General features: G+C 48.8%; 1 protein-coding gene across 3 annotated transcripts in view; it reads right to left on the bottom strand.

Annotated features, from left to right (window-relative positions):
• Positions 1–11,253, bottom strand: part of fam113 (family with sequence similarity 113) — a 12,337-nt gene extending 1,084 nt beyond the window's left edge. The window contains exons 1-9 of one of the 3 annotated variants that reach the window (XM_079371232.1): positions 11,065–11,253; positions 10,436–10,537; positions 9,099–9,178; positions 8,230–8,462; positions 6,636–6,786; positions 5,719–5,971; positions 4,381–4,458; positions 4,186–4,275; positions 3,739–3,816 (exon numbers count right to left, since the gene is read on the bottom strand). In XM_079371232.1, the coding sequence (XP_079227358.1) occupies positions 3,739–3,816; positions 4,186–4,275; positions 4,381–4,458; positions 5,719–5,971; positions 6,636–6,786; positions 8,230–8,462; positions 9,099–9,178; positions 10,436–10,511 (1,039 nt within the window). In that variant the 5' untranslated portion in view covers positions 10,512–10,537; positions 11,065–11,253. The remainder of the gene's footprint in view (positions 1–3,738; positions 3,817–4,185; positions 4,276–4,380; positions 4,459–5,718; positions 5,972–6,635; positions 6,787–8,229; positions 8,463–9,098; positions 9,179–10,435; positions 10,538–11,064) is intronic. The other 2 variants (XM_079371231.1, XM_079371233.1) reach the window with 2 other exon arrangements.
• Between the last annotated feature and the right edge of the window lie 286 nt (positions 11,254–11,539).

Here is an 11,539-nt window from a genome sequence, read left to right as displayed (position 1 = left end):
AGAGAGAGACAGAGAGAGAGGACCTTTTGACAGATGTAACGCTGTCTGACGTCTGATCTCAGAGCGTCTCTGATGAACTTTAATGAGCCTTAAAGTTTATTTCCTCATCAAGTCTCGAACCAAATAACGATTTTTAAAACATTGAGCGACGCCTCCGACATCTGTTTCAAACGTATTCAAGAACGCCACGCTCGCCTTCATCTCACATCCCTCCCTTCTCCGTGTGACGACAGGAAGCAGCGAGGCAAACGTGATTATTCTCTCTTAAAGGTGGGCAGGGGGCTTTTAAAAACTCCAAACGGTGGGTTATGAGTGGCCAAAGGGTGAAGGCTCCACTCTGAATGAGCGCTGATTACCGCTCTGATGCAATCAATGGACCCCGGCGAGTGGGCCGACACAGCTGATTGCCGAGTGCAGCTGTGAAAACGGCGAAACGCCGGAGGGGAAACGGCAGAAACGGGGCCGGTGGGATTTTTGATTATTAGTGTCAGAGTTGTTTTTCTAGCAGGAGGCGTGTTGTTCAAAATGTCTCTCACAAATATTGAATTTCTATTCTACAAATGTTTGGAGATAATGAAAATGTGTAGTTGTGTTAAAGCTTCATTGATCGGCAGTGTGAAAAACAGATCTAAATGTTTTTGATTATTTACATTTTTAAAGTTGAGGGGCCGATAAAACATCTCCAGCTGCTTCTCTCTTCATGGTAGAAAGTTTGAATGCTGCAGGGAGCGAGCGGCTCGCTGAAGGCCCCGTGCACACAGCGCTGCACGTCCTTCCTGTAGCCATGACAACTGTTTGACGCTGCGCCGGTGCTTTTTACTGTTCTTATGTGTAAACTGTTTATTCCCTGATCAGACACGGAGCGAGAAGGATCAGGGGAGATGAAAAGATCAAAGGTTTAAGCGGCCGGAGCAGCTTTTTTCTTTTTGTCCTCCGGGGAATAAACGAGGAAAACACCGTCTGTCCTCATTGGAGACAAAGAGAAGATGGCGGCACCGCCCACAGCTTTAGCTGCATCAACACAGGGACACTACGAACACGCAATTATTGTAGAGCTGGGATAATGAGAGAGAGAGCGAGAGAGGGAGGAATGGCGTGCAGGAAAAAAGCCACAGGTCAGCCATCATTGAAAGAAACAAAGGAATCATGGGGTCCATTAAAGTGTTTGTAACCCTCTCACTAACAGATAAAGACATTAGTGGACGGACAGCTGACCTGCAGTCATTTTACAGACAGATTCAAGGACGACTCGCTGGTCCAGGAAAAGTTTACGAGTGCGCCGAGTCTCTTCCTTTAAGCCGAGCTGAAAGCTGCGGGAATGATGTCGAGTCAGTCATAAAAACCAACTACAATCTGTGGCGGCTCACGCATGTTTATCTCCAAGAGCCAGAGTTAATAATCACACTCTACTTTTATTCTGCTTACTTTGCACAACGTCTCCAATTTTAAACACATCAGCACATCATCTGAGCCTGCAGCGCGTCGTGCAGGCTGCAGGCTCGTGCAGGCTGCAGGCTCGTGCAGGCTGCAGGCTCGTGCAGGCTGCAGGCTCGTGCAGGCTGCAGGCTCGTGCAGGCTGCAGGCTCGTGCAGGCTGCAGGCTCGTGTAGGCTGCAGGCTCGTGTAGGCTGCAGGCTCGTGTAGCAGCAGGCTCGTGTAGGCTGCAGGCTCGTGTAGCAGCAGGCTCGTGTAGGCTGCAGGCTCGTGTAGGCTGCAGGCTCGTGCAGGCTGCAGGCTCGTGTAGGCTGCAGGCTCGTGCAGGCTGCAGGCTCGTGCAGGCTGCAGGCTCGTGCAGGCTGCAGGCTCGTGTAGCAGCAGGCTCGTGCTGGCTGCAGGCTCGTGTAGCAGCAGGCTCGTGCAGCAGCAGGCTCGTGCAGGCAGCAGGCTCGTGTAGCAGCAGGCTCGTGCAGGCTGCAGGCTCGTGTAGCAGCAGGCTCGTGCAGGCTGCAGGCTCGTGTAGCAGCAGGTTCGTGCTGGCTGCAGGCTCGTGTAGCAGCAGGTTCGTGCTGGCTGCAGGCTCGTGTAGCAGCAGGCTCGTGCAGGCTGCAGGCTCGTGCAGGCTGCAGGCTCGTGTAGCAGCAGGCTCGTGCTGGCTGCAGGCTCGTGTAGGCTGCAGGCTCGTGCAGGCTGCAGGCTCGTGTAGGCTGCAGGCTCGTGCAGGCTGCAGGCTCGTGCAGGCTGCAGGCTCGTGCAGGCTGCAGGCTCGTGCAGGCTGCAGGCTCGTGTAGCAGCAGGCTCGTGCAGGCTGCAGGCTCGTGTAGGCTGCAGGCTCGTGCAGGCTGCAGGCTCGTGCAGGCTGCAGGCTCGTGTAGCAGCAGGCTCGTGCAGGCTGCAGGCTCGTGCAGGCTGCAGGCTCGTGTAGGCTGCAGGCTCGTGCAGGCTGCAGGCTCGTGCAGGCTGCAGGCTCGTGCAGGCTGCAGGCTCGTGCAGGCTGCAGGCTCGTGTAGCAGCAGGCTCGTGCAGGCTGCAGGCTCGTGTAGCAGCAGGCTCGTGCAGGCTGCAGGCTCGTGCAGGCTGCAGGCTCGTGCAGGCTGCAGGCTCGTGTAGCAGCAGGCTCGTGCAGGCTGCAGGCTCGTGTAGCAGCAGGCTCGTGCTGGCTGCAGGCTCGTGTAGCAGCAGGCTCGTGCAGGCGCGTGCAGGCTGCAGGCGCGTGCTGGCTGCAGGCTCGTGCTGGCTGCTGGCTCGTGCTGGCTGCAGGCGCGTGCTGGCTGCAGGCTCGTGCTGGCTGCAGGCTCGTGCAGGCTGCAGGCTCGTGCAGGCTTCAGGCTCGTGCAGGCTGCAGGCTCGTGCTGGCTGCAGGCTCGTGCTGGCTGCAGGCGCGTGCTGGCTGCAGGCGCGTGCTGGCTGCAGGCGCGTGCTGGCTGCAGGCTCGTGCAGGCTGCAGGCTCGTGCAGGCTGCAGGCGCGTGCAGGCTGCAGGCGCGTGCAGGCGGGCGGAGTTTAACGTTTTCAGAGAATAATGAAGGAATGGTGGGGAAACCGTTGCCTGCAGAGGGGCGACCACATTCAGAGCCTGACGTGCGCACACGGTCGCTCGCAGAGGAAAACACAAACAAAGCAAACACTACACATTTAAAAAAAAGAACAATCAGCCTTTCACAGTCCAGTGATCCTTCTGTAGCTTCTCTTAACTGGAACAAATAATACAAATGAGTTCTGCTGATTTAATTCATTGAACACGTGTCAGACAAACGCTGCACGGCTTTAAAGGCTTCTTGACTCAACTGTTCAAACACAGTTCTCCTTTTCATCCAATAAAAACGTTTCCTGATGGAGAGCTCATTTACTGAGCCGTCGCTCAATCACATCGTTTTGTGTTTTTAGAAAAATGTACTATTAGAGGAATCCATCGTTTTTAAACTGAAATAAAAACAGTTGTTTGACCTCGGAGGTCGAGGATTTCGCTCATCTTTTTAAACTTTGATGTGAGGACGATAAACGAGACGGAACTAAAGAAGAAGAAGCGTGCACAGATTCATGAGACGCCTCTGACTGCATTTTACTCTTCTGATTTGTTCTGGTTGACTCGGGACGTTTGTGGGCGGAGCTGGTGTGTCTCCTCCAGCCAATGAGAGCGCAGCAGATGAGTTTAGGATACAGCTCAGTGATTGGAGGAGATTCAAAGCGGTGAATATGACGGACGTGGACGTAGCAGCAAAGAAGAGAGAATCTAAATCAGAGAGGAGAAAGCTGCTTGGTGAACCTCGCGTTGTCACGTTCGAGTGAGCACGTGTACGTACCGTGGTCGGGCTGCGGTCTCGGACGAGGTCTCTCTGGTCTGTTTGAGGGACGTTCAAAGTCAGTGTAACCCTGCAGAACTGAACATGCAGACATGATTAAAGTCCAAGAAGTCACATCAGAGCCGCTTTGATGAAACTTCTCTTTGTTTGGTTCAGTTGTGCAAACTGAGCACGGCATGAATCTGCTCCAAGCTGCAGGGTCAACCTTGTGCTGTCTTTTACCCGTGGACGTGGAGTTAGTCTACTTCCTGTTGGACAGGAAGTAGACTAACCTGCGTTAGCTTGTGATATACAAGCAGTACACACTACGTCCTGCAGGGGGCGGAGCATGTGGAGGAGGAGGGGCCAGGTTTGAATGTTGTGTTCACAAGCTGTCAGAATCGTCAGCATCGACACAGTAAAGCTTTAGATGCGTCTGTGTGCAGAGATAATAAACGGGTTTGGTACCTGAGTGTGAGTGCTGTCGGGGCAGCTCCAGGCTGTCTGACCAGAACGGACTGGGCTCAAAATCCGGCGGGTCCGATCTCTTGGGGGGTTCTGTGATCAAGACAGCGTCACAGATGATAAATGAACACAGGCTTCACTTGGATCTACTGTATTTTAAATACACCGTAAATTAAAGGGGTGAGCACGTGTACGTACTCGGGTCCTGCTGCGGCCTCGGACGGGGTTTCTGTGGTGGTTTTTTCGGACGTTCAAGGAGCGTGCGACCCTGCAGGACTGAACAAGCAGACATGGTTAACTTACACCTGCTCGTGTTTGGTTGATACACGAGGAGCTGCTTCGACGTGTTCTGTCCGACCTTCAGGGACGAGAACGTGAAGGATAACAGTAAAAAAAAGCTGACTCAGGACTTTATCTGAACGCAGGAGAAATGTAAATGTTTGTCTTCTTTGACAGCTTTCACCGCATGCATCAAAATACTCTTTTGCAGAACCTGACAGATTTTTTGTGTGTGTGTGTGTGTGTGTTTTGAGTTGTTGCCTTTTTGGAAGGAGAGGACGTCCTGACCCATTTCGTCACATAAAAAAGAAAAGTGGCAGCGTGTTTGTAGAGTGAAAACAAATAAGCACAGCCGTTCTCAGAATCAAAGCACTGAGTTTCTCTCCACAGCTTTCAGCTCCTCAGAATGTTTTTACCTGAAGAAAAGATAGATGAGGGTTATCACTGCAGCTGTAAACCTGGACAGGGTTTGTACATAACAGTGTTTCCTGCAGCTGACCGACTAAACAACACTCTTTTGACAGATGTAACATAGCATACGCCACTGCTGTTGCAGGAAAAACAAACTGCTTAAAGGTCACATGACCTCCTCTTCTTCTTCAGGTGAAATCAGTGTCCTCGCTCCTCTTCATCATGTGTGTGAAGTGTGTTGTTGTAAATCCACTCTGATCCTGTATTTGATCATGTCTATAAACCCCTCTATTTCAGCCCTGCTCAGAACAGGCTGTTTCTGTGTCTGTAGCTTTAAATATGTAAATGAGCTGTGTCTGGCCACGCCCCCTCTCTGGAAGGGCTCGGGTGTACTCGCTGCTTTCTGGCTCCATGTCCTATTGTTTACGGTGAGAAGGCAGACTCAGAGGGCAGAACAAACACCTAGCTGTGGGAGTGTCACCCACCTGGGGGAGGGGCTACTGCCCTTTGTGATGTCATGACGGGAACATCTCCAAACGGCCTGTTTGAGCACACATTTTCTGAAGAGTATGTTTATGTTCACACTTGAACTGGACTTTGGGCTCAAGTGTACTCTGATCCTGGCTTCGGTCCCTCATGTGAGACAACCTCAATCACACGTCTGATATCCAGAGGCGACATCGCTCGAGGTCAGAGTTCAACCCTCAGACGTTTACAGGAAGTCCCTCCCTGCTCTCTCAACGTCAGAGGAAGCCCTCCGCGGACTGAATCTATAATGTGACATCAACGACCACCAACACGTGCGCTCCTCTTGTCACAGTCAAACAGCTGTTTCTGTGCACTCACCTTGTCCTTGAGAGGCGGCGGGCTCACGCAGGTCGACTCCCCAGGCGTCTGCGATGTGATGCAGCAGTAGGCCGCTGATGTGTCGATGAGCCAGCGCGTCCCAGTGGACGCCGTCCGGCATGCGGTGCTGCAGGCTGAGGCGGAAGTGGAAGTGCAGGTCGAGGACGTCCACGTCGTATTCGTCCGCGGTCGTGCCGCCGAAGAAGTTTGCTTCAATGACATCATGACGCAGGGAGGGGCCCAGGTGGCTCACCTGTGTGACACAGTGATGATAAGAGATAATCCAACCATCACACTGCTTCTCTCAAATCAACTGTTCAAACGTTAGTCTTCAACATCTGTAGACGGACACACGTTTGTGATTTATTCACCTCGGTAACATTCACTCAATGAAACCAGGAAAAAAACTCAAAGGACCAATCAGAGAGCTGCTCTCTTCCTGTGTGATCAATCAGCCAATCAGAGAGCTGCTCTCTTCCTGTGTGATCAATCAGCCAATCAGAGAGCTGCTCTCTTCCTGTGTGATCAATCAGCCAATCAGAGAGCTGCTCTCTTCCTGTGTGCTCAATCAGCCAATCAGAGAGCTGCTCTCTTCCTGTGTGATCATGAAGGAAACCTGCTGTGTTGAAGCTTCTCTAACAACGCAGCAGCCAGTATGTCCTCCTTCTAACTTTAGATTCTGCTCCTGAATGCTCTGGATCTGATTGGACCAGAGAAAGGAGACGCTGTGCTGTTAATCCATGTAAAAAAATGTTGTTGCTTTAAAACCCCAAATTCAAACAAAAGGCTCAAATCCATTTTTTAGAAGCAGGCAAGTAACTACTGAGGAGCCAATCATTTTTATGGATCGTCTCTGCAACTGTTTGTTTCTATCCGTGATTCTCCGGCTCTTTGGAGGGATGTGGAGAAACACTCACTTCAGGCACCAGGAATCCTCCCTTGATTTTGCTGCCGAGCGGCATGGCCATGTTCCACAGAATGAGACAGTCGACGGGAACAATGTTTCTAATCTGGCTGAAGAACTGGTGGAGATTCTCTCTGTAATCTCCAAGACTCCCTGAGCCGTACCTGACAAAAAAACAAACAATAAAAAACACTGATGTGTTAAAATGAGCACTTTCTGGAAGGAGTAAAAAAAAAAACAGAGAGAGAGAGAGAGAGAGAGAGAGAGAGAGAGAGAGAGAGAGAGAGAGAGAGAGAGAGAGAGAGAGAGAGAGAGAGAGAGAGAGAGAGAGAGAGAGAGAGAGAGAGAGAGAGAGAGAGAGAGAGAGAGAGAGAGAGAGAGAGAGAGAGAGAGAGAGAGAGAGAGAGAGAACTGATCTGCAGCTTTTCAGTCCAAGTGTTTCTCCTGCACTCCGCCTCCAACACCTCGACACTGTCGACGCGCTGCGGCTGCTTCAGGTAAACACGGCAGGCCTTTGATTTCTTCACTGGTCGATAAAAGCTTAAAAAAACAGATCTGACTTGAACTGTGACGTGACGGTAAACAAAAAGGCTCTCACACTAACTCCCACATGGAATCAGTGAGTGATTAAGAAGGCCCAGTCTGCAGTGTTTCAAATTAACATTTTAATTTCCTCCAGCTTTACTCTATTAGAACTGTTCTGCTTTCACTCCTCATGTTAACTTAGAGGCAGCAGAGGAAACGTTCTGGAGCAATCTGAAAACAAGGACAGGACAGAGCTGCTTTTTGATTTTTTTCCCTCCTCTGACGGCTGCTTCTTGTTCTCCCTTTATAATTAATCACACACACACACACACTTGCGTCCCGCTCGCTCCGACTGAGCCCCAACAAGACTCAACTTTAATGAAATTTAAAGCAAACAAACGAGCGGAGGACGGGGATGCGATGTGACAGACAGGCGAGGGAAAGAAGAATCCAGTTTCCTCACGAGGACTTCAGGAACCTCCGTCTCAAGAGATCACTGTCATGTCAACGCAGACGCTGTGCAGGTCTTATTCTGCAGAGTGTGTGTGTGTGTGTGTGTGTGTGTGCGTGCGTGCAGGCTGCAGCAGGCAGCCTGACGGCTCGGGGTGTTTTCTGAGAGCTCGTCAGGAGACACAAATAATGAATAATCTATTGAGACGTCTCTGAAGAGACTTTAACAGCCGACAGACTCCATCACATCATTTTCAAATGTTACACGACTTCGTGGCGGTGCAAACATGAGCGCTGAAGTTACATCCAGAGAAACTGGAGGGATTGTTTTCCCTTGCGGCCTTCCAACCTCAGACGATACTTGGGTGGGCGAGACGTACAGCGTATAAGAAAGACGCTTTTCACACCTTTGTTTTAAGATTTATCTGCAGCTGGCGTGCACGCTTTAGTCCTGATTCAGTAACACATGCAGGAAGTTAAATGCACACAGCGTCTCTGTGCAGCGCTGCTGCTCGAACACGTTCATTTTAAACACGTGTACAGCGAGCATTTTTGCGGGCAGAAAAGCACTCATGTTTGCGTGAAGCAGTGGTGCGCTGAGAAGAAAAGCAGAGTGCGAGGCGTCACGTTACCTGCTGATGTCCCAGACGCACGAGCTGACGATGACGACGTCAGGTTTGAGTCCTCGCCTGAAGTCCTCCAGGATGCTCCTCATGTACGAGGAGAAGACCCGCGTCAGGAAGTAGAACCGCAGCAGGTGGTGGTCGGAGCGGTACTGCCGCACCTCTCTGTAATCGGTGCCATTGCCCATAAAATCCAGCCGACCCCCCTCGATCAGGGAGTCCTGCTCGAAGGAGTTCTCTCCCTGAAGCACAAACAGAGAGACGTTCAATGACAGAGTCAGTCGAGGGAAAATATTCCTAAAGTTTAAAAAAAATAAAATTCTAGCTTGTCTCTTTAACTTGTCCCGTCACTCCTCTTGGGCTCCCGTAGTTCATATCCTCCCCCCTTGTTCACATCCTACAGAGGCTGGTTGGTCTCAGGTACGTAGCACCCAGCCCGTCTGCCTCATCTGTGCTTCTGATGCATTTTTAAAGATAAGTTCACCGCTCGCACTTTAACCAAGACAGAGAAATTCAGATTGCTTTTGTTGAATTGAATCGCTAAAATTAAAAGCAGAGCGTGTTGTTTATTTGTAGTTCTTTGTATTCAGAATGTATCAGTTAGAGTAAATGGTGTTTTATATTTCATATGGCCCAGCCCCGTCCAAACTGCTTTATTTTTCACTGAATAAATCTAAATGGTAGAAAAATGACAGATATCCGTGTCTTGACTTTTCATGAAAGTGTTGATGATTCCTGATGCTAGAACTATTCAGAACACCTGAGTCAGACTAAGCAAAGGTCTTTGTCCAACAACAATGTGCCCTGATAAAAGACAGCTCCTCTAAGTGAGTCGACAGGTAAGTCTCTGCTGCTTCGTGTGAAAGAAGTCATTGTACCTTGGTTTTCAGCTGAGGCAGAGTCAAGTACTGATCCCTCTGAAGCAGCAGAACCAGGTCTTTGTATATGGCGCGCTGCACTGAAAGCAAAGAACAAAGGCAACAGGCTCAACACACGGAGGGAAGTAGTCACTCAGTTACAGAGAAATATGAGAGGCTGCAAAATAAAGGAGGAAATGTCAAGTGTGTAAAAAGCTGCCGAGAATGACATCCAATAATCCGATAGATTTCAGACCACATTTTAGATTCAAAGACGTGATACATAACTCTGCACCTAGTGTTTAAAATGTGTACTGCAGTCTAAACTCTAATCATCACAGAGAGCTGTCTCCCCCCCTCCTCTCACACAGCTCTGCATGTGGTGGACACTGTAGCTTCAGTGTTTAGCCAGCTCTGCATGTGGTGGACACTGTAGCTTCAGTGTTTAGCCAGCTCTGCATGTGGTGGACACTGTAGCTTCAGTGTTTAGCCAGCTCTGCAAGTGGTGGACACTGTAGCTTCAGTGTTTAGCCAGCTCTGCATGTGGTGGACACTGTAGCTTCAGTGTTTAGCCAGCTCTGCATGTGGTGGACACTGTAGCTTCAGTGTTTAGCCAGCTCTGCATGTGATGGACACTGTAGCTTCAGTGTTTAGCCAGCTCTGCATGTGATGGACACTGTAGCTTCAGTGTTTAGCCAGCTCTGCATGTGGTGGACACTGTAGCTTCAGTGTTTATCCAGCTCTGCATGTGGTGGACACTGTAGCTTCAGTGTTTAGCCAGCTCTGCATGGCTCTGTAAAGCTTTCTGCGTTCTAACCTCTCTCCATGTTTCATCTCCAACATTGATCCTAGTTTGAGCAGCTTTCTGCTGCTGGAGCTGATTAGAAACATGCAGAGGCTTTTTAGCTCGGGTACAATCACTTCTATCTGAAGCAGAGACGCATGGATCAAGGAAATCATTGATTAGCAGATAACATCGGACAAGACATAAGCTTGCGCCACATTAATTGCAGATGTGCCTACGTCTGTCAACAGGTCTCTCTTTAAGCCGTTATTTGAGAGAGGAAAGTGGATAGAGGCAGAAATACAGCAGAGAGAGATGAGGAAGTGACATGCGGGTATGTAGCCAAAGATTGGAAGTGATCCTGGGCTGCCCGCTGTGAGAGATATGGCCTCCGTACATTGGGCGCTCTTAACCACTAGACTACTGGCGTTCCCCGATTGCTCTTTTTAAGGAAGTCAGAAAAACGTGAGATTTTTAAAAGGGTAAAAAGTGATTTAATTTAATGCTGACCTTACACAACTCATATGTTAATCTTCAATGCAGTTACAGGTCAGATTGTGTTTGTTGCTCTCACCTGAGTCACCGAGAATCACCACAAACTTGTTGTGCAGGAGCTTCCTGGCTTGACTTCCGGTGATGGACGTCTTCATGGCTGCACAGGTGACCGTTTATAGGACTAATGTTTGGACAAAGAAATAATTAAACATTTGAAATATATATTTTTATTAATTTATGAGAACAGCAATTACCTGTAAAGATTGAAAACACGTACTGCTCACGGCTAATCACTTTTAAGCCTTATTAATATTTACCGTTGATAAACTCCAAACTCGGTTTACGTTTTAACATCATGACGTCATCACGTCCCACCGAGTAAGCTAGTAGCAGCTAGCTAAGTAGCCTAAAAAGCTATCAAACTACTTCCAAAATCGACAAAGTAGCCAAAAATATTTTACAAATATCAACGTTTCGGCTAATTTATAATCTAATGAAACTTATTTTGAACTTTAAAAGTCGGTTTTATTAAATGCTCCACTAACGGACGACGCAGGCCAAACTCCATTTTAAATTAACAGACGTCACACAAGGAACGTTTGTGTGTCTAACTTTGAAAACAACACTTTTATATCGGATAAATATAAACCGAAGTAAAGACATGTGTTGCTTTTTGTTTGTTTTAAAGTTAAATGTTTTAAAACGTACATGTATCTTACCTGACAGACTGACAGGAGGTGAGTCTCTGTCCTGTTAATACGGCGCGCTCTCACGTGACGCACACAACACACCTGGTTCAATTAACGCCGCCTCAGGTACCCGTAGTTAACTGAGTGTTACTGAAACCTCGGACGCTCAATGAACAAAACAACAGACAAAGTCACATTTCAAAAAAACGTTTCACTCTACCGTTAATATTAGATTTGGTAATACCGCACACGGCCGCTAGGGGAGCTACTGATTTTTACAATATGGTTATTTTTAATATTTAGGAGAGGAAGAATATTATTGGTAAGTGTCCTGGCCTCGAGGGGCAGCAGCACAAATAAAAAGTTACAAACATAAAACACAGAATAATAAAACACACAGATCAAACTGTCCTGAGTCACAGAGCAAAAACATCTTACTCCAGCATCTTCAATCTACTTTTAAAAAGATTTAAAGACAAGATACTGATCCCCTA

This window comes from Symphodus melops (genome assembly GCF_947650265.1).
Source record: "Symphodus melops genome assembly, chromosome: 20".
NCBI lineage: Eukaryota > Metazoa > Chordata > Actinopteri > Labriformes > Labridae > Symphodus > Symphodus melops.
This window is presented reverse-complemented; position numbering and strand designations above follow the sequence as displayed.